Raw genomic sequence first — 23,523 nt, forward strand, 5'->3', positions numbered from 1 at the left:
GGTGAGGAAGTCCTACTAAGAGTGCAAGTTAATTTGGACTCTCATTTGTATCATAAATTATATTATTTTTTACTGAGGGAATTGGTTGCATAGCATAGGCCAACACAACAAAGGAAGGAAATGTATAACTGAATTCTGTATTTTCAAGGCTGGTTCTTTTCTCCTCACTTAATTCAAAGTTAATGAGGTTTTTCCCATGAAATTTGGCATTTCCTCAAGGGAGTTTTTCTAAGTGATATGTTTTGGCCTACAGGTGAGAAGTTCTCCAAGCTGTGTTTATTTAAGACATAGAGGAATAAACATTAACTCTGACAAACCAACAACCAGTCCACATAATGTCTACATATTGGCTACAATTCTTATTTTACTGAAACCATTTGGTAAGACTTGCATGAAACATAAAACAAACCAACCAAAAAGGGAGTATCACTTAGATTTTGAACTTTCTGTGCTGGGGATTTCCCTTTTCTTCCAAATGCAACAACTTGAATGTTAGGAACATCTTCTGGTACTTGCATGCAGTGCACCCATGTTTGCCATCGTCCTCTACTTTTCGTTTCTAAATTTTCGGTGGGAAAACATGTAACAGATGTTTCTGCAGTAAAAGCAAACCTATATTTAGAGCCCCTATCTGTTATAAGGCAGTACAAACCAAAATATTATATTGCCTGTTAGTGCAGGATCTAGCACAGGAAATTCAGGCAATGAAGCTACAATCCCCTCATTACTCATGTTAGCCCCATGAAGGGATAGAAAACCAGGCCAGTGGCTTCAAGGATCCATGTCACACTCACACAGAGGCCATGCCTCTTTTCTTTGTATTGGTCCAAGGACAGGAAATGTCCTGCCAGAGGAGAATCTTTCAATACTACCATTTCAAATTTCTCCATCCCAGGCATAATTTCTTCCCCTTTGTTTACAGAAGGCGTTATTCACCTTGGCCCTGGCTCGTGCCCCACACCATTGGGTTACCATTGGGGTACCAACACCTCCTACTGTGTGAAGTAAACTTATACCAGTTTTTATCTGCTCTGCCATGCAGGAGTGATGCATGGAAATGAAGGACACTTCTGCCTGTATTACCTTTGAGAGGAATTGCAACTTCTATAAAATCTTCATTGGAGCGTTTATTGATCCAGCCATTGTGAAAAAAAACATGTGCAGAAAAAGGGTAGCAGACTTCTTTTATAACAATTTTTTCCAAAAACCATCCATCTGATTGAAAAGAAACAGGACATTATTAATTTATACCTTTAAAGCAACAAAATATTCTGTAGATGCAGTCGTAAGTTTCTACCTTCATCAAATCAATTAAAGGTTTTCCTTTGACAGACTTAAGGAATAAAACTTCTGAAAATATATTGGCTATGTGTATGTGTTTCTGTCCACTACACTCCAAAATAGTCAGTGTTTTTACAGATCTTGTGAAATTAAATGTAGGGATAAATTTGCTGTAATGATCTATTGCATCTCAAAGTATGGAAAGGCTTCTGTATGCAATCTCTAGATACAAGAAACCCCAATAGGAAGTTATACTATCAATGTCCTAATGGAAAAAGGGTCAGTATTTCTATGACATTAGCCATCAGAAAATCCACTCAACACACAGCTTTCTTTCTGGTGAGGTTCCATTCTATATAATAAGGAACAAACTTCAACTAGTTTTATCTCAATTTGAGACCATGATTCCTTGGAAACAATGCATTTGTAGAGTCAGATCTCTGAGTCTTGGTAAACTTGGTTACGCTACCAGTCTTGCTGAAGTGAATGAAAGTTTGATTGTTCATTTTAATGTTACCATCTAGGAAATAGTCTCCCAGCTGGTTTTCCTGAGTCTGAATTTAACCTAGAGTCATTTTGTAATCCTGGGGTTTTTCAGAAAAGAAGAGAGAACAATAGACACAGGTTATCCTACTCTGGAACAGTCATTTCCATTATCAACACTATCTGCAGGAATAAGATACCTGTAGAATCTCTATTATGTTGCCTTTAAAAAAACAATGGGTCAAAATTGTAGCCAAAGGATTGAATAAAATACAAATTCATGATACTTTTTGCTGTTGATTATTTATTTTCAAGAAATAAGCAAATTTTCTTCAGCTACAATTGCTGGAGTCAGAAGTAGGATGAGAAAAAATGCTGCAGGAATACAGCTTTTATCTGCCAATCAACCTCACATATGAAGGATCCCTCAAAAAAAAATGGATTAGAAGGAAAGGACCTATAAGGCCAGAATAGCATTTCTTCTCTGTTCCACTTCTCAACCTAATGAACCAATTTTATGTTCTTCTCTTTACCTAGAAGCATATAGCCCTGAAAATATTTTTTTTTACTTATCCAGCATCTAAAAATGCACAGGAATATGAAATTTACACAAGTTTCAAAAGCATGGTGTCATATTGCCTCCTGAAAAACAAAAGCTTTGTTGACTGTGCTTATAAAAAGATAGAAACTTCCATGGAGAAAAGTTTCATATATAATTTTACCATTTTACGTTGTCGCAGTATTTCCTTTCCTGCACACTTTAGTAAAACCAAGCTGGATCTAGATACTTGACGTGTATAATCCAAAAGAAATAATGAACAGCAGAAAATGGAATTTTTTTTCTATTAATATTTATTCTATTCATATTAATATTTTCTAGAATTTTTAATAAACACTTTTCTGTTAAATTTCAGACATTTCTGAAGTACTTTGATCACTTAAATCTAATAATCTACATCATTACCTTACATTAACAGAAAAAAATTACCGACCTTTTCTTAGACTTTTAAATCCAATGTGAACTTCATTCAACTTGCCAAGGTATACAGATTTTATTTTAAAAATATCCACCTGCAATATGAAAATAATTAAAATGGTATTTTAGCTACACTTAATAGGGCTCTGGTTTTGAGTATTTATCAGTTTAGCCTCGTGTGTCTGGTCATTGTTTTGTACCTGGATGGTGCTTTGGTCCAGAACTTAACTTGCAATAAAACTGATAAATAGTAGATGTCTGATATTTCCGAAAATCTGGAGCAATTCCATTTTTTACTAAAAATTCACAATTACTTTAGTGGGAATTAGGCATGTAAATGGGAATTAAGTGAATGGTATCTGTGAAGATTTCAACTACTTTTGGGATAAGGATGTCTCCTTGAAATCACCTCTATTATAGGTCAAATTTTCTACATACAACAAACTTGAATGATCAATAGGCTTTGTGGAGTCTTTAATTTTTTCCATACTGTAAATCTTTTATTCATCTTCTTGCCTATACATGCTCATCTTCTTAAAGCAGTCATCTTCATAATCTCTGGGAAAGCTCACGTATGTGCACTGACACCGGGAACACGTGTTGCTTAAAAAATGTATTCGTTGGCTTTTTTTAACTGGGCATGAAGAAATGAGGTTTGGGAACATGCTATTTATGAATGTATTCATCTAGTCTTTTGAGAAACCAGCTGTGAAATTAAATCTCTACAGCTAAGACTTTTATTTCATGTGACTTCATGAGTTATTCTGTTGAACACAGAAGAAGTTGTCTTGGGAAGTTGGGTTGAAAATGCAAGTTTGAATGCAGCAGTTGATGATTAGTTTGTGGGTTTGAAAGAAACAATCAAACCCTTGCATTGTTCCCATAGCTGCACAGTTCCAGAATTTCAATATCTGGGAGAATAATATTGATCTAAAGAATCATCTAGAAAAAAAGAGCAACCATCAAAAACAGAGCATTCATCTTTTGAAGGGTAAATTGGAGTAAAGAGAACTGCAACAGGGTGAATACCCAAAGAGTGGTTACTCAAAATCATTTCTATAAGAAGAAGATTAGGGTCTTTTAGCCCAGGGTATAGAAAAGCTCTTTAGAATTTCAGAGGAAGGATTTAACAAGTCTGAACAAGCCTGTTCAAAAACTGACACAGAATCTGGATTATACAGAAAAAATCCTTGTGAATTCACAGATGAGCAGTATTTCCTTAGGAGTGAGTATTCACAGAAGTCGAGTGCTATTGTTCAGGCTTTTCTCTACAAGTTTTATTCTTGGCAAAAATGTAACACATTCTTGTAAAAAATTAGTATTTTAAAAGGTTGGGACAGTTTGGGTTTTTGAAAGAACCAGGAATCTGTCCCTCTTCTGGTCTGTACTGATACCTTATCCATTGTAGCAGGCAGTCTTGCTGTTGAGAGTTCTCTAGGACCCCATCCTTAAGACATATTACACTCAACCATTATCAATTATCATCAAAAAGACTGATCTATACAACTTCCTACATTACTCCAGAAAGATGAGCTCTACTATGCTGTTGTTATTTTCAGATTTAACTTGTGAACTCTGAGCTACCAGTTTGATCAGTTCTTGACAAGCATGACATTGGGTGTGCATATTCTCTTCCACAAGGGAGAAGGAAAATACAGAGATCATGATAACTAACATCTGGGTTTCTGTTCATGCAAAAAACTTATATCTTCTAGAATCTTTAAAATTAGTAAGGAAATCAGATAAAATAAACACAGGCATCTGTAAAGAATAAATGAAGCATATATCATGTACTTTTCTCTAGCTTTCTGCAACAGAGAAGAAACTACTCTAGTGTGGCTGGCAACAGTGAAATACCTCCACCTCACCCCTCCAAAAAATGATTTCTAGGTACTTCACAATGATTTAATGATTTCCTTAAACAAAATAAAACAAAACAAAATTCCAAGCTGAAACTCTAAACACTAGGGCCTAATAAAGTGTCAGCTAAACATGTTCTGATTTGAAAGAGATATTTCCATTTGATCGCAAGTCTGTTTTAGATATTTTGTTCCTAAACCAATAACTACTCAAGGAATTCCTCTTCTAGTGACTAGTAAATGGCTAGTAAAAGCCATTTAATCTCAAAAAGCAACATTATGCTTACCAAAAAGCAAGAAGTGGATGGAAAAAATTGAAGCATGAAAAAATAAGAGTCTTCATGGAACACTGACAGTGTTCAGGAAAGTTAACAAGAAATGTTCATAGATTTCTTTAGATGGAGTGGTTACAAATGCAAGTTATCCTACAGAAATGTTATCAGTTCTAACAATCAGGCATATTTTAATAAAATAGTGATACCTCCCTGGCCTTAAAAGTCTGGAATATTAAAACAGAACTCTTAGAGATCGTTTAGTGCAACTCAAAATTACTTTATCACCTTACCTATTTTAATGTAGCACAACAATGATGATACTTTAAAACAATGTGTTACCTATGGAGACAATCACTATATGGAATAAAAAACTTTAATGTTTTTGATACTTTATGCATGAAAGGTTTTCTGAAAATAAAAGTTCTAACAAAAAGACACTCACAGATTCAGTTACATTTTTCCTCATTATTTTACCTGCCCTCTAGCAAAAGTGATCAGGCTGTTTTTTGAGTTAAGCCATCGCTTCCCCGAGTCACTTTTTTCTCCTTGTATACGAAGATAAACCTCTCCAGTGGCATCTGCCTTCTTCAAGTCTCCCGTGTGCAAATGGATTTCGTATTCCACAACTTCAGAAAAAATGGACAGAAAACCCCAAAAAGTCAGCAGGAGAAAACACTCATCATCTTGCCTGACACCCACATTATATACCAATTCTTGGTGGAAACAATTTCAGATTTCACCCTGATCCCACGCTGTATCACCATACAAGATCTCTTCAGTCCTGGTGACATACATAACCGAAACACATTCCTGCTGCATAACAGGATGGCAATCTAGAGAATATAGATTTGTTCTGCTCTGACACCATTCCCAGAAAATAAGCACTACTGGTTGCTGTTCAGGGCACAGGATCTCTTGTGTACTGTTCCCTTCCATATAAGGTAGGAAATTCCTTTTTGAGAAAAGAACATATTTGCATCCTCCTCAGAAAAACTAATTTTTTCTTTCTAAGATTATTTACTGATGTTTCTTAGGTTTTTCCCTCCCTCTATTTTTGTTTATCACTAGTTAGACCATAATACTATCACATCGTTTTTAAGTTAAAATAAGTTAATATGAAACAAAAATAATGAATGAAAAATTCTTTCAACATCAGCTTTAACACATAAATAGAAAAGCCTCCTGACATTTTTTATCATTCTCCAAAGAACCTTCATTAACAATAAAATAGGCCACAAATCCTGGTCAGATAAGTGAATTTTGAGTTTAAGGGAAAGCAATCCTGAGTTTCCCAGCTGTAGTCATAGTATAGAGATTAGAAGAGACACCTATGTCCCCCTATACAAAGTTTCTGCTTCCTTGTCCCTTTTTGTCACAATACATAGGGAAGTGAGGCCAGACTAATATTCATGCCAAAGAAATCTCATGGAAATCTCTTATGTTCACTTTGTAAATGACCTATTTCAGCCCCTGAGTTTATCATGGAAACAAGAAACAAGGAAACACTTAAACAGAAGCAGATCACAATCTCAATATTCATTGTTTGCATCATTTTAACAACAAGGACCCTAGGATGAAAAATAAGGAGGGCTTTTGGGGGATGAATTTTATTTTCCTTCTGGTGTTGTGTGCTCTAATTCAGAGTGTTATAATAAGTATAATTTGTATAGTGTGTTCATTTGGGCTCATTTGTGTAATGACCTGGTACTGTCAGTTTAGGAATCTAATTTTGGTGGCTATATTAGGACTGAGATCCTTATGTAGTCAGTAGGGGAAGGCAGGTGCTATAGAAAACACCTCTGATGGGCTCCCACACATTCTAGAGATAAACACTAGAACTCAGGAGTCTAAACTTAGAATGTCTAAATGCTCCTCTGCTTCCAACCACAGGCATCATTTCTTCCTAAGAATAAAAGCCTAAGAATAAAAGGTATTCTCTTGTAGCCGCACATGTTTGTAAAAAATAACTGTCTAATATTTTTAATAAGGACATAATTTTTCTCCACTGTAAAATGCAAAGTCACATTTGGGATGCAGGTAGTGAGAAATACACACGTGCCAAAAATGTATTCAAAAACATTTGTATTATCTCTTGAACATTTTTATCACAAACATGAAGACTTTTTTTTTTTCCTAAGTGAGAAACCTTAAAATTTAGCGTTTTCCAAGTACTGAGCTAACTTTGACCATCAATATTATCAGCCCTGACTCCCACATCCTTCATCACTGTAGCAGGAAAACACAGACAACATCTAGACTATGTGACATTTACGTGCTGGAGAAAGTCTTCCAGCCTCACTCTGCCTCTCGTCCCTCCCTGGAACTTGGCTGGCTCCACAACACCTGCTTTCCCAGGCTACTCATGTGTGCAGAGGAGGGGGGTGCTGCTTTAGACAGACATGAAAGCGAGGAGAAATGAAGCACTTTCAGTTTCACAGCTGACAGTACAAGCTGGAGAGCATGGAAATACTCTCTTTCAGACATTTTTCAAGTCTGAAATGGATATTTAAGTCTAATGTACATCATAGGGTGCATGAATATCTAAGTATACATTCTGGAAACATCTGATATTTTCAGTGTACTTTTCTTCTTCAATCCATTTTTTTTACAAGATAGAAACAGTCTATTTAAGCAAATTGTACATTCTTTAAAAAGATGATGAGAAAATTCTAGTAGGTTTAAGAATGATTCAATGAACCCAGAAGCTAAAGCTGTCGTTTAGTTTCATGCGTTGGTGATAGGAAAACAGGGAGGGAAAGAAACGTGTTCTGAGAATATTTATTTTAAGCTTTTCTTACAGCTCTTTTCACAAGTTGGTGCTATTCATGTTCAGTGTTATAATCAAAAGGTCTGAATTCAAATATTGTGACATCTTATAGCTATTTCTTTCTATTTCTGAAATGTAAAGGTCCCATAACAGGATTAATGGTTTTAAAGAGTGGGTCTGTATAGACTGAAAAATTAATATTTAAAAGGATTCATTAAACAATAAGGACTCTATAAGTAATAATAATAATTTCAATAAACTTCTGAAATTATTTATTTCTCTTTACCTTTTGCCCCATGAGGATGATGTCTGAGAAAATCTGTTTGCTTAAAAGTAGCTTTATTTCACTGCAGCACTATTTGCTTCAGGGACTCCCCTTGGGACTAATTTTTTTTTTAATACTTTAAACTAGGGGCTGGGGAAGTTCTTATAATTGATGGTATCACTCACGTTTGATGATAAGAAGTAGACCAAGAGTTTTCCCAGCCTGGGGCCCTAACATATCTCATTCCTTTCTTCAAGGGTGTTAAATATGCACTGCCAGGTAAAAGACAACATATCTGCACTAAAGTCAGCACAGTTACACAGACTTAATCTTTCTGGAGTTCCAGATTCTTGAAAATACCTGAGATGTCCAGGTGACACTTTACTTAGCACTTAGCCAATGGTATTTTTCTTTCTGGGGACTTAGGATATAAAATTTCTGTGTTCATTCAGAGTTTTGTCTCGTCTGTGTAACTGGGTCATGCGAGCAGACCTGTTCAAGCCAAAAGGCTTCTTATATGAATAAGATCAAAATATTTTGGTCCATGTGTCTGACCACTCCTGTGAGGGTAAGTTAGAAATCACAGTGCTTACATTGTTACTGCTTTGGCCATTAATGTTTGAATCATTAATATGCATTATCATGAGCTTAGCTTAGAAATGTACATAGTGTTTCTGCTGAGTCTGTATTTTCAGCTGAATCTGTTGAATATATTGATGTATAATTTAAAGCTTAATGTAGTCACAGCAAGTATACTTTTTGTTTAAGTGAAATAAAAGTATACAAAGTAGCCTCTATGAAAGGCGTCATTAAAGAAAGGAGTGCTGGGAAATGGGGTAGAAGTTTTTTGGCCGAGTTTGGGACCATTCTGATTGTGTTCTGTCTGAGCAGCATACCCCAACAACAAAAATCTACTAAAACAAGGTATTCTTTGTCTCTTCCAAATTCTATTTAAAAAATTATTTTTCAGATGTAAGCCAACATATTTCAAAACCAAAAACAATCACCTAATGCTCATTTAAAAAGAAAAAAAAAATGAAGATAGTAAATGCATATCATTTATTATTATCATTATTTTGAATTAATTTTCTTGTGTGTGTGTCTATTAATAAAAGCAGAATATAACAAAGAAGAAATTTTAGACTGTAGCAGTATCAGGACGACAAAGAATAAAAGTGATATAAACACTTCCAGTTATAAATCACTGGACTCCACAAAATGGTTTGTGAGAAACTTTCTAGGCTATTAGATACTCCCATCTATGGATTCATTTTTGCTGGACAGCATATACACATCTTTTCCCAGAAATTTTCCAAGAAAAACACCTTAAATTTCTAATATACCTCAATAATTAATTACTTCAGAATAATGTTTTCAGACTGTATCTCCATTTGGCTCTTAGCATAACAGAGGCTTTGAGAGGTGTATTTTAGACTTTTAATTTTTTAATTTTTTTTTTTTACTTTTTATATGCAGTAAAAAATTTAACAAGCTTGAATGCAGAAAATAATTGTTCATATTTACAGTTATTCTCATTTTTTCTTAAATAAATCAGTGAATAGGGTCTTTTAATAAGATCTAGAATTACTATATTCATGATTGTATATCTAGCATATATTATGTCCAATATCCAATGGTTTTTTGAATCAAAAAATGGCTTTTTGGATCAAAAGTCTAAAACGGTAAGATTTTTCAGTACATGAATACAAAGTGACAAATTCTTTTAATTATGCAAACCCACACAAAGCCAGAAATTTAAAAGGTCTTCACTGTTTTATTTTTTCAAGTTTCAGCTTTAAGCTGGATGAAATATTTAGGAAACTCTCCTTAGAGTATGATCTGCAAAAGTCCATGTGGTCTATTTTATTTCTTTTTCTGGGCTGCTTCCGTCTTTTTCTATTAGTTTCCATTTAAGCAGAACATTCTTTGTACTATAGCCTCTAGGAATAAACCTCTTAACTGGCACTAAAAGCTTCAATATATGATCTTTACTCTCTCCATCAATCCTCTTTTTTTCTAATGAGCTGAATAAATGGGAAGCTTGTCCTTAAGTACTAGTGATCAAGTTATCAGTGTACAATTGGTTGGTCCAGGGGGAGTGGTGGGGGGGTGGTTGGCAGAAATCACTTAATTATCCCTCTGGCATCATACCATTCACTTGGTATGTGAAAAGCAGCAGAGAAATATGCAACTAAATGTATATTTTCATAGAATATCATTTGCTGCACTATAAATTTCTCATTGACATCAATAAAACAATAGTGTAATTGAAATTCCTGGATATATCTCTTTGCTGGCTGTGTGGCATTTTAAAAATTCTACCTTTGTTGTTAGGGGCTCTGCAATTCTTCCCTTCTTTACTATGTTTCTAGACCATATTTTTTCTTTGTGAATATGGAGACAACATCACAAAGTAGATGATATTTTGAACTCATCTTCTGCTTACATAGCATTAATTTGAAGAGATAATAAATAATCAACAGCTAAAACTGGAACTTTATCAAACATGAGAGAAGCCAAATACTATGTTTGGCATCAGCAGCTAGAGCATCTCTCCTAATCCTCATACCAATGATTTCTCTTTTGTGGTAAATTTATGTGCAAAACCATCACATTCCTTACTATCAAATTCTTATGGAAATCTTCACACAGTATTTTCAGCCCAAAAGAGATATACTGGTATTCCAGAGCTAGATCCTGACCCCAGGAACAGAAAAGGACGTAGCTTACCAGGCAAAGGCTCCTGATCTGCATAGAGAGCTGGCAGCTCCACACATTTGTCTTCCTTAGGGTTGAACCAGCAGTCAAAAGCTAAATACATCTCTTCCTTTGTGCCTGTGTGCTTCATATGCAGTAAATCTAAATGCCATGGCTGTTTTAGCTCACTGTGTGGGCCAGTTACCTGAACTTTGTATATTGAGCCAATATCTGCCAGTTCATCCTGTGTGAGGAGAAAGAGAAGATGAATGGATCTCATTTCAGTGGTACCAGAACAAAAGTAGTTGGCAGGTGCATGCAACAGTTGAACAAACTTCAGTAGTTAAAAAATTGGGGCAGATTTATAACTAGTACTATTTTTCCCGTTTTTAATCAGGACAAAATTGATTTAAAAACATGCATGAGATGGAATGCTTGAGGTTTGATATTAAGGAAAAAGCAATGGCAGTCACTGCTGCGATTTGTACGCAGAACAAGGCACAATGTTCATATATATTACACAGATTCTATTAGATTATTTTCAGCCACAGAAGATTTAGTCAATTTTTAAAACTTTGGGCACTATTGAAAATATTTCTTACAACAATAAAAATGATGCAATTAAATATAAATTTGAAAGAAAGCTAACCCAGTTTTGAGGAAACATCCAGGAGATCCCTCATCCTCACTCTAGATCGTAGAAGTTGTATATTAAAATCTTGCAGTCATACTTGAGGAAAAAAAAAAATCTAGTTCTACTAGAGATAACACACCATCTCAAGGACATACCATTGCTTGAGTTAGTGAGAGTGAGAGGAGGTCTTAGATATTATAATTAGTAGTTTAAAATCAATTTTTTTTTTTCACTGTACGGAAAAAAAAGGGAAAAAACAGAAGTTGTCTTTTCCTATTTGATACTTCTATGATTCTTTCCCCTGCTCTTTCATTTTAGACATGCTTAGATAGTAGAAGTCCATGTGACCTGACAGGTCACAGGCCTTTCCTCTGACAGGAAATTTCCAGTTTTATACTATTTTTTTGTATTTATCAGAGGTTCTTGGAAATAACTCAGAAAAACCCTCTGAGTATTCCTGATTTTGGATCATGTTTGTGGTTAGTGTAGTCTAGTTTAGTCTGCTTAGCTCCCCTTCCAATAAAGAGGAGCATCAAAATACAATAAATGATTTCTTTAGCTCAATCATAAAATTCAATTTATTAAGAGGAAAAAGGTGGGGGGTGGGGGGAGAAAAGAACAGTTCAGAGAAACCGACAGCAGGGATGAATAAATTACATGAGACAGAAAAGAGAAAAATTAAACTTCTGTACATTTAATCTCATTTATGATTCTTCCTTCTCTATCATCAGCCCCAAAAGCTCTACAGTATCCCATGGCATATTGTATGCTTACAAATTGCTGATTTTTGTGGGAACAACAAAGCCTGTAAATCAGTACCTGCTGCGTGGTATACACTGTGATATGCACCAAGGGACCAATTCACTCACTTAAACATTCTCAGTATGAGACACTGGGAGAATTTGCTCATTCAAAAACCATTGTTCATGTGTTGCTACCTACAAACAAAAATGATGATCTGTGCCAAACTACACAGAGGACTTAAAAATCAATTTGGTAGTTTAGTTTAAAGAAACAATTTATCTCAGAATTAAGTGGATTATTGGCTACATGACTCGTAGGATTTTCTCGCAACAGAGAAAGGTTGAAGTACTTTGATCTGAATTGCTTTTCCTGTGACTTGAAGTGGCAACTTTTTGTGACTCAGGTTGCCATAGAAGATAAAAGAAAGGTGTATTGGATCCTCTTCACCACTCAAATCAGATCCAGTGATATCCATTATCCAGAGACCTGATGGCTTCATGTTGATTTCAGGCAGTTTAGGACTAAGAGCCGACCTTCTACCTTTAAAAATTAGCAAAGAGAAGGGAAAGATGACAGCATGAGAGAATGGCATAATCTAGCAGGTCCATAGCCTTTACAGTACACAAACAAAGCTCTTTTTGCAGGTTATGTTGTATCTATAGCAACTGCTCACTAAGAATAACACATCAATATCTTTATTGTATTTTTTGTGAAGAATTTAACAGCTTAATGTTCTTTCTGTGTTTAAAATTTAGTTTCAATGGCATTTTTTGATGACAATGTATTTTCCTTGTCATGTTTGGAAGTAATTGCTAGGAGAATATTCAGTCACCTTTCAGAGGTCTAAGTAATTGTTCTTTAAGAAGCAATCAGTGTTACTAAGGCAAATTTATCATTTAAGAGCATGTAGCCATATGTAGTGTCTAGGCACCTAATGTAAAAAGAACAATTCTAAAGAACTTTGCTTGTCACTAGATGTTACCTAGCCTAGCAGACTAGACTTAATAATAAGGAGCTGTAATAGTATGAGACTGACAGGTAACCTATAATAAACACACAAAATTATTTGCCAGATCCTCAGAAGATCAATATTATTATCTTCCTCTCTTTTTCTTCATTAATTGCTGTTATTTTTCATTTTAATTCTGTTTTAACAATTCTGGGAAAAGTGAAAATGATTTCATGAAGAGGAACAGCTCAGAAAAATGTACTTTTTACAACTCAGAAAAACCACACAACTGAATCAAGGACACTTTATATCTTATTCCCTCTGGACAAAGTTATGTAGTTCATTTCCTTTGCATTGAGTGGTTTTCACAGGACTGAAGGAAGAAATCTTTTAGTGCTTCTAAATGACTAAAGGTCCCTCTGTAAGTGTTCTTTTGCCAAGGACATCCAGGTTTGGATTTGCACAAATCATGGCTTAATAGTAGGTGTGAAATGAGCAGAAATGAGCATACCAGAACCGCTGCTTTGTGCTGTGGAATACTCTCACAGGTAAAGACTAGGCTCATTTCATTGAAGTAATTTTTCTTTAGATTTCAAATGAGATTCTAGGCTGAAAAATAGTGCATAAAATTTAAGCTATTTATCCCCATGAGGTGCAAATCCTAAGCTCAGCTATTTATCTCTCATTGAAATATGCTGTGTTCAATTTGGAAGGCAGGTGTTCCGTACACAACACATCGACAAGACAGAATTACATTAACTTTGACCTTACCAGATGTGGCTCCGTGATAACACTAAGATCAAACTGAAAATCCTCATTTTCAATAAAAGGAAGATACTACAGAGATCTGAAAGAGCTGTAGTCAAATATATGTATATAAAAATGGGCACCTGAGTTTTGCAGAACTTACCAACAGTTACAATCTCACAAACAGTCTCACATAAGCCCAGATGAGTGTCAAGCCAGTTCCACAGTGGAAAGACCCATTCTTTGTCTGAATCTTGTGATTCCTTGACTGTTACCATCTTGAGATACATTCCTGCCCCATAGCCTTCTCCATCATGTCCTATGACCACTTTTTGCAAATGACTCAGAGAAACAGCTTCCACTAAAAATGAATCCACCTGCAAAACAGGGAAATACTCAATAAAACAGAGTTTTGACTTGAACTTCAGGGAATATATAGGCCTGCATTCATCTGAGAATTTAAAATTTTTAGTCTGTTTCTTCATAAAATTTAGCATGGCATCTCGCTGATGAATCTAAGAAAGCACACACTGATTAGAACTAACATTTAATCCTATATTCATCATTAATGATGCTTTGTAATTTCATTTGATCTTTGGTCAATATGGATCACTTCATCAATTATTTAATAATACATTAAAATCTATATACCTCAACTTTCTGACAGTCAGTTATGACAAGATTTTGGTTTTAATCATATTTTTATCTTTCAGCTATCTAGTTTCTAAAGGTCATCAAACAAGTCTAGATATATATTAGCAGTTTTAAAGTTAGCAATCCAAGGAGTGTGTTCACTCCAATATAGTTTCTAAATTCTTCTCCAGTAGTCAGAAAATCTGACTTTTCGCTTTCCTTACAGAATGAAAATAATTGTGGAAACAGGAAGCTGAGTAAAGGAGGAAGTTAAAATGAAAGTGAAGAGTAAAAGATGAGAGGTGGGGAGGGAATCAGAATGGAGGAGGCAGAGAAAGACATGAGAGAAATAAACACAAGCAGCAGTAGATGAGAATAGGGACCAGATAAACAAGATATGGAAAAATGTGAAATGCAAAGAAAGGAATTATATGCCCCACAAAATTTTTGCTTGTTATTTAAAAGGCCCAGGCAGGGACCAGATGGACCTCAAGGTAACTGGTAAAGATTAGAAAGTTATTAACAACTGGAGTTTGAAGAGCAATGTGTAAGAATGTAATTAACACCAGAATTCAAATAAAACAGTTCAGTAGTAGGAACTTCCTAAATTGGATGTCAAAACAATTAAAAGCCCAAGATATTAGCAAACTGATCTCTAAAAGAATACAATAGTTGCCAAAGTCCTATGTGTTGTCCCTATTTCTTTTTAAATAAAATATTGGAGAAGCAGATGTTCTGTTACTAATATTGAAAATACATTCATATGACCAAAAAAATCTTTTTTTTTCTAATAATAGTCAGTACCCAACAGCAGATTGTGAGCAGAAATCATTAACTTTGTTAATTAAGATATCTTAGGAAATAAATCCATGTATGAAAACAAATTAAAATAATTACAATATATGGTGTCTTTTGTGTACAGGCATAGTTCTGAGAAATACACAGAAATGAAATTTAGAAATTCTCTCAGTTCATTACAGATTCCACATTTACTCTAACAAGTGCTGTGGTAATTATCTAGTAAAATTATTTCACAGAAATCTAAGTCTCTCCTTGAAAATGGACACTTTGGCAGTGAGCTTTTTCAATCTTCCTTGTTCAGTGAGTGAAAGTCTAGTTCACAGGACAAGAATTTTATTTATAACGGTCATCTAGAAATACTGGGTTTATTTGCATTCTTTTTCTAAGTGGAATTTTTGTTTCTTGTCTAAACTTACTGATATTGATTTGATGTTTCAAAGTGAGATTGTGGTTTCAGAAACATAATAGACTGCAAAAGTCTCATGGAAATTTCTGTAACTTATTTTTCCCCGGTTTTTCAATATTTTTACTACCTGTTCTGTTCTAAATTTGGAACAGAAGAAGTCAGAAGCATGATCACTGAGGTTCTCACCACTAATCTGCTTTATATTGCTCATGTGGAGCTTTAATTGCCATGTGGGTATGTTCTTGCACAGGAAATAAATAACACTGGCACTGGCCTACTGTGAATATCTGGGAGATAAATTCTGTGAATGTTTCCAAATTCTTGCCCATCAAGCCAGAGGTGTTCTGAGCAGGCATTAAGCGACTCTTACTGCAGTGCTAACCTCTGCACTTGTAAGACTGCATTATGGTGCCATTACCTTATTCCTTTGAAATTTTCTTCCTTTCATTAAAGATGTATGAAGTTTCCTCACACCTGTGTCCCCTCTTTTGCCATAGAGGGTGATATAAACATTAGCAAAAGTCTCTGCTCCCCAGCGGTCGCCGATATGTACAGAAACAACGTACTTATAGACTACAAAAAGAAAAGAAAAAATTTAATTAAAGCTGATTAAGTACAAGGTGCATTTAAAATAAAACAGCAACAAAGAATGTTTAGTAAGACTTTTTTTTTATTTAGTAAAAAGACTTTTCTTTATTTAATTTAGTAAGATTATTTTTTTTTTTTATTTCTGCAGCTACAAAAAATCTGCTATACAGTGAATGAAATAATCAGGTTACTCTTTATGAATCTCATCCCTTCATACTAAGCATAATGTAAACTTTCCATTCGCTTTCTTAGAAATTTGAAGGCAATTAGTCTTGGACAATTTGGATATGAATCTAGGCAAATTCTGTCTGATTCTGTTTTATTGTATGAGATCTAAAAAGTAAGAACTCATTTGAGTTAGTTCAGGAACTAAACTAAAAGCTAATTAAGAACTGAATTATCTTTGAAATAAATAATAATTAACACAGATCAAAGAAGAATAATGTTATGTAAATTTAAATAAGAAACAGATGCAACATAGTATCTGGATGCATGACATGACATATAAGTATAAAAATTTATAAAATGCACTTATTAACTTCAGTAAGGAAACTATAAATTCTTTGCCTTTATATTGATCCTGTATGAATGAATTTCTACAGTCAGATTAGATTTTCTTCTGAGGAAGATCATTTAATTGCATATATATTCAGGCTCATACAAGAAGAATAACCAAAATTTTTCAAATGTCATTTTTAATGTATAGTCCTGCAGAGTTAATATTTAACTAATGTAACACTATGCTTTCTTTCAAAGTCATGAATAGGTTTGAGTATTCAGGGATCAGAACTTCTGGAACTTTAGTTTAGCAAATCAGTCATGTCTCTAATTACTTATATCTCAGTGTAACTGCTAATTTTTCTGAACAAATGGAAGACTTCTGTAAGTCTTCACATTCCAAGGGTGTCTCTGAGAACTCTCAGCATAGCAAAAATAAATAGTCTTTAGGAAAAAAAACCCCAACATTTCTGCGCAATAAGGCTTACTTTTGGTACTAACATTAGCAAGTAAAGTTACTGCAAGCTAAGTAATTCAATAGTAACTCTAGAACAAATCATTTCCATGGCTTTGAACGTGTTTGTTTCCCTAAAAAGTCCATTCGTATTGTTCAGTTTTTCTCATTTAAAATCATGCAGAAGATTTAGCAACTGTAAAATCCAATGTGCAACTTAACTGGTAAATGAAAATTTCAGTGGTCAGCATTCTTGCTGACCATATATGAAGTATACTTATTCTTTGCGTGCATGTTTGAAGACAGGTGCAACAGAGCAACTGAAGGTATCAAATCCAGACAAAGCACTATATTATATCTTTGACACTGATTTATTTTCAAGCTGTTAATTTACAGTGTTTATGTCTTCTTGGTACTGTTACCTGGTAAAGTTTTCTGGTCCTCAGTGACTGCAGGGAACTCCTTTACCAGCTCCCTATCCCCTCTGTTAAGAGCGAGCCAGCAGTTACACTCGAAGTTCAGTTCTTGTTTTGTATTCCACTCTTGTAAGTGAAAAGACTTCACATGCCAGCCCTTAAAGCCTGGCACATCATCACAGCTGACTCGAATCTTGTATACATCTCCCAGATCTCCAGTCTCAACCTGCACCAAATACCAAGAGGAAGAAGATACTGTCAAGGCTGGTTCACTTAGAGGGATTTTTCCCAATCCTAGAGTAGAATTTCCAAATTTAACAGTAAATTATGGAAAAGTTGAGTTTGAGGCTGGGATAAATGTGATTATAGAATCAATCCTTTTTGTTTCATGGTATAATCATTGGTGACATTATCTCCTTTATCAGTATTGTAAGCATGATACTCTGTAAGCATAAATACTGTAAGCATGGTAACTTTAGAGTGAGTCACAGTTAAAATTAGTAAGATCTGTGCAATTAGGCTCTCTAGACAAAAGGTAACACAGAAAGTTTTGACCCTACTGGATAAATAGAACATTAACTTACAATTAAAGATTCTAATATCAGCAGCCAAGTGAGGCATTAATTTTAAGATTACTATTATGAGCCTGGAATTGCAGAATTGTTGAGGTTGGCAAAGACCTTTAAGATCATCAAGTCCAACCATTAGCACAGCACTGCCAAGTCCACCAGTAAACCATGTCCACACCAACATGTTTGTAAATCCCTCCAGGATGGTTACTCAAGCACTGCCCTGGCCAGCCTGTCCCAGTGCTTTACAGCCCTACTGGTGAAGAAGTTTCACTGAAACTTCATTTGCTAAATGATTTTGTCTAGAACATAAAGCTACTTTATAACCAATTCTTCATTAAAGGGAAGGGATATTTCTGAATAAAAATAAATCATTCATGTTACAGAAATAACTCTGTAGGACAACACAGCCCTGTTCCCATACTACATGTGGAGATTCAATAACCGGTTGCTGTTTGTAGATAATGATCTCATGGCATTAACCACTGACAAGTCTTCTGATCAGCAGGAAATAATGTGGCAGCCATTCACTGGGCAACTACGAGAAAGACAGTATGGGAAGTGATTTTTGAGTGAAACAACTAAGAACTAGTAATTTTTAAAGGCAACAATTCTTTTTATTAAGTATCAAAAATACTTAATACAAAAAACTGTTGCCAGTGGCTTTGTTTCTCTCCCATATTGCTGCTTTTTATTTCCCCCACACCAGTCACAACATAAGATTTGATGACTTTCCGGGGAATAAATCCTTTGTGCACCCTATAGCATCACAATAAGAAACTGAAATTAGCCTTACACAGTCATGCCCTGGCTCTGGCAGAACCAGCAGGAGATTGGCTCCTAAAACAGAGCACAGACCTCATAATAGATAACTTTATTCTGCTTCTCAGCAATGCTCTGAAGGTGACAGCCCTTCACTGCTGACTTCACTTGCTTAAAGCTCGTTCATGTGCATTTACACAGTGAACACATGCATGCAGGGACGTATCAGCTACCTTATTCTAATTAGAGAGGTACTAAAAAAGATGTGCTTTTGTCATTTTGGGAGAGTTATACACCATTTTTAATAACTGTTATGCACATAAGAAATAGTAAAATATCAGAGTATGAAGGGGAATAATTAATTGAAAATAAATCTATCTGCCCAAACTGTTTTACAGGAATTTTATGAATGGTTTATGATGCAGAACTTACTAAAAGAGCCCTTTGGAAAGAAGGAATTGCACTTGATGGATAAAAAGGTCTTTTCCAGTCTGAATTTCTTGAGGTAAGTATCGTAAGTGGTTGCCATGTCACTCCTACACAATTTCATGACTCAGGGCATTGTTTAAGGAGCAGGGAAGAGCTCCTTTCCATTGCTTATATAAAAACCCTGGGCTGCTTGGAACCTCTCAGCTCCAGAGCTGTAACTCCACAGTACTCATAAAGGCCACACAGCAGAAGTTCTACACCAAAGAGGAGGGCACCAGAGTCATCCTCTCTCTAAGCCTAGCCTGCCCTGCCTGTCTTTGTGCCATCGTGCTTACAGAGATCAAAGCTGTCCCTGCCTTGGTCTCCAATCCTGCACTGTGAAAAGGGAAATTTGTGGGCAGAATTTCACATCAAGGTTTTTCATTCATGCTGTGTATGTTGCAAAGGATATCATTAGCAATGTATCATTAGCTGTGGTGGACTAAGTGGATTAATTCCTCGCAAAATATGCATTCCACCTGATTAAACTTAACAGGAATTATTTGGGTTCATTGAGAGGAGAGTGCACAGGTTCTTCACCCATCTAAACTACAGTTCTTTCACAGGCAACAAAGTCATTACTTCTTCTCTTTCAGAACCAGACTACTGACTTTTTAAATTATTGCCTGCAGATATTTTTCCTCATGCATGGACCCCATGACTGTATCACACAGTTTCTCTAAATGCTGTGAATAATTTATTCCATAAAGCTCTCTGTCTGGGACTTGCAAAAAGTACAGAACTTGGTTATTTTTATGTGACAGGGCAAGCTGTAATTCACATTTTACTTTGTCTTCTGCTACCCGAATTTGCAATTCACTAAGATTCTAAGCTGGCATAAATACATGTGCTATCATCCTTGTAGGAAATGCAGAGAGGGGATTTATAGGAAAAAAATTCCAGAATACAGGACAGACTATTTAGAAGCCACAATTGTCTGTTTTGTTTCTAGATTCACAATTTCAATTAATTCCCTGACTGCCTTTGAACCAGCAAGTACTAATAATCATACTGTTTATGATCCGTGGAATTAAACACCAGCTATTTTCAATTGAGTGTATTAAATAGTTCCCCTTTTTTCATGGATTTGTTTTTTCACTTACACTTGTGTCCAGTATTAGCATTTTTGTTCAGATCCATCATTGTACCCAGCACTGCCATTACAACATTCTTGTAATCCTTTCCTGACCAGTTTAGTACAAGCAGTTTTCTTTAGGAATATGATATTCTATCTTTGATCCCAAAATTGTCTGTTCCCTCCACCAAAGTCTATTGATGCAACATGAACTTTGAAGCAGATACAGACATATAATCCATCACAAAGTATATATCCAGTGAATATCCTGGTTTTGAATTTGGTTGAATATTTGCAAGAGGGTACTTTACCTCATCCATTATTACAATTTCCTAATTATTTTTTTCACATTTATTTCTTCTGAATAGTTTTCTCTAATATTCAGAACTTGAAATCTTAGCTGAGTCACATACTAAACACAATATGTTTTCCATTACATGACTTAAGGAGCATGGCTCTTAAAATTAGGAGGAGCCACTGGGCTTCTGAAGATCTCAGAGACAGGTAACTGATAAAGATGATTAGAGAATTTCATAACATTTTAAATCTTTTCCTCTCTAACTCACACAGGTGTCTCTTCTCAAAGACATCATGCTTAGGATAATTAAAGCTTTGCAAATTTTACTTTTTGGGTGCATATTTAAATGTAATTAATTTTCATTCTTTTCCCTGTTAAAACAAAAGAAAGAAAAACCCAAGCAAATCACAGCCACCCACCCACCCCATAAATTGTTCTAGTTAATAGAGTTTCACCAAAGCATCCTAAAATTCAACTGGACAGCCATCTGTCATATATTCCAGAAATCCTTCTGCTTATTGTTTGGAGCATCATCTCATAGTGGAAATCACATGGATTATTGTATGATGTGATTTGAAACTTTCTTCCACCTTCTTGATTATTAGCATAAATACAGAATTTATTGTGCATTTACCAACAGTCCTACTTGAAGAGTGCCATGGCTTATTTTGTACTACCTTTGCTAGTGTTTTGGACAATAGTTTTGGGCATTCTAATCTCACACTCTGTCCCATGTATTTTATGATTCTCTGGAGAACAAAATGTGAACAATACACTTGGACTTTCCAAAGGCATACTCTGACAAACTTACTCTACTACCAACCAAGAAACAAAGAAAACTGTGAGAAAGATCTTTATACTTTTCAAATCTATTCACTCCATGTGAGTCCAGTGATTGATTTCAGTCATCACCAGACTATAAAGAAAAAAACACCTCTTCACTGGTTTCTTGCCATGCTGCCTTCAGCACTACAACTCCTGTCAGATTTCATAACATTGACACACTCAATTATATTCCAATTTATTTTTTAGGACTAAGGTGTTCTAATTCATTCTTATTTAAGCAGCCCAACTACCATACTACACATTCATGAGACTACTGAAACCCACCTGTACCTAAGAGCATGCTGCTATTTTCTCTTTATTCATAAAGAATATATGAATTCTTATATTCTCTTTATTCATAAAGAATAAATTTATTCTTTATGCTTGCTATGTGCAATTAAACTACACCTGTTCTTTCATAAGAGTCAATTGAACTTATTTTGGATGGAATAATCATTCTGAATATGATACACATCTGTGCATACACTTGTGTAAAAACACCTGGAAAATCAGGAATTTTACATGCCTTTCTGTCCTCAGTGTGCAATAAATGTATCTCTGAGATCAAAATTAAGCTTCCTGTTTAAAAACTACGTGAGCTGCCTATATCACATAACCTGTTGTTCTCTTTACTGCTATATATTGTTAAGGATGTTTGTCTAGGACCAGGATCTTTGGGGGAGGTTAAAAGTTCATTTATTCCTGCTTGTTGGAAAGCTGAAATCACAACTTGTCCTCATTGTGATATCACGTTCATGCCTCCAGCCAGCTGCTACGGTGAGAAAACATAAGCGAAGTTTCTGCATTCTTTTGCACAGTCTAAGCAAGAACAAAGAAAGGGAAAGCAAAAAGAAATTGGGTTTATTGGCTCAAGCACCTAAAGAGGCCACCATGAGGGTGTTTGTGGAGATACCTGTGTATGCCCAAATGCCCCTTTATACTGGAGTTGCTATTCTGTCAGCTGCACTGTGAGTGATGCAGCAAAGAGATAAAATGTCATGCACAGTAAATAGCGCTCAAATAGTACTAACTTCTCCATACAAAGCAATAAAAACAAGGACAAAAATAGCTGTGGGGAAAATACAGGCACTAACCCAAAGTCTATCCAAAGTATGAGCAAGCATTCAGAAAGATGCTGGTGTGGAAGGATACAATGGATAATGTACTGTGTACCAAGGATAGTAGACTATGAGGGACAACCATAACTGACAGAAAAATACTAATTTTTCCTAGTGTGATACCCAATCATTGAAATTAGGCAGCCTTAACAAGGAATATGTGCCATTTGGGAAATTACCAACACATTGGATGTAGCAAAGGTCTGCTTTATGCAATGATGCTTGCCAAAATTCAGTCAGCTGGTGCTGCTGCTCCATAGATAGATTCTGCCTCTACTGACCTCTCTATTTATGATCATGGCATAGGATAGGAAGCTTGTTTTGTTGCTCAGTGTGTTTCCTGTGTGTTTTCTGATAAGCAGCTGCTTCCTTGTCTTTAAGAAATGCCATTTATCTTTTCATTTACTCCCCATAAAGTTCCTAAATTGCTTTAGCTTGTTATTTAAACTAAAAATTCAGCCTGGATCAGGCCATTACAATGAAGCTTTGACATAATTTTCTAAATGTAGTTTTGCCATTGTTTTCAGAGCGTTTATTGCAGCCATTGAAAAGTCTTTCTGAGCTGTATAAAACTGCCTTGAATTGCAAGCTATTTCTCCCATCTTGCTGGATAGAAGCTGTACTTCATGCCAATCAACAGAATTTGCAATGACTTAGCCTAGAAATCCAGGACAGAATTTGAAGATTTAAAAGATGCCTCAGATGAATCCTTTCAAAGCAGCAGCATGTGTGTCAGGTGTACAGGCGGTCAGGGCTGTGTTAGGGTTGATTTTAATACTGGCCATATATAAGCTATTTTTTCAGAGTTCACCAGACTTTGATATGCATGAATGCATTCTCCAGTGATTTGTGATTATCCAGAAAAATCCTCTGCCTGCTGGCCTGAGAGACACAATGATCCTGCGGAGAGTGGATACTACTTTACAAAGATGGAA

General features: G+C 35.3%; 1 protein-coding gene across 1 annotated transcript in view; it reads right to left on the reverse strand.

Moving 5' to 3' along the window:
• RP1 (RP1 axonemal microtubule associated) overlaps window positions 1-23,523 on the reverse strand; it is a 205,012-nt gene that overhangs the window by 51,937 nt on the left and 129,552 nt on the right. The window contains exons 34-42 of the mRNA XM_086888036.1: window positions 17,480-17,699; window positions 15,936-16,090; window positions 13,841-14,054; window positions 12,331-12,521; window positions 10,637-10,847; window positions 5,349-5,500; window positions 2,757-2,835; window positions 1,084-1,215; window positions 414-595 (exon numbers count right to left, since the gene is read on the reverse strand). Of these exons, the coding sequence (XP_086744162.1) occupies window positions 414-595; window positions 1,084-1,215; window positions 2,757-2,835; window positions 5,349-5,500; window positions 10,637-10,847; window positions 12,331-12,521; window positions 13,841-14,054; window positions 15,936-16,090; window positions 17,480-17,699 (1,536 nt within the window). The remainder of the gene's footprint in view (window positions 1-413; window positions 596-1,083; window positions 1,216-2,756; window positions 2,836-5,348; window positions 5,501-10,636; window positions 10,848-12,330; window positions 12,522-13,840; window positions 14,055-15,935; window positions 16,091-17,479; window positions 17,700-23,523) is intronic.

The sequence above is a fragment of the Cyanistes caeruleus genome, chromosome 1 (assembly GCF_971803275.1).
Source record: "Cyanistes caeruleus chromosome 1, bCyaCae1.hap1.1, whole genome shotgun sequence".
Lineage (NCBI taxonomy): Eukaryota > Metazoa > Chordata > Aves > Passeriformes > Paridae > Cyanistes > Cyanistes caeruleus.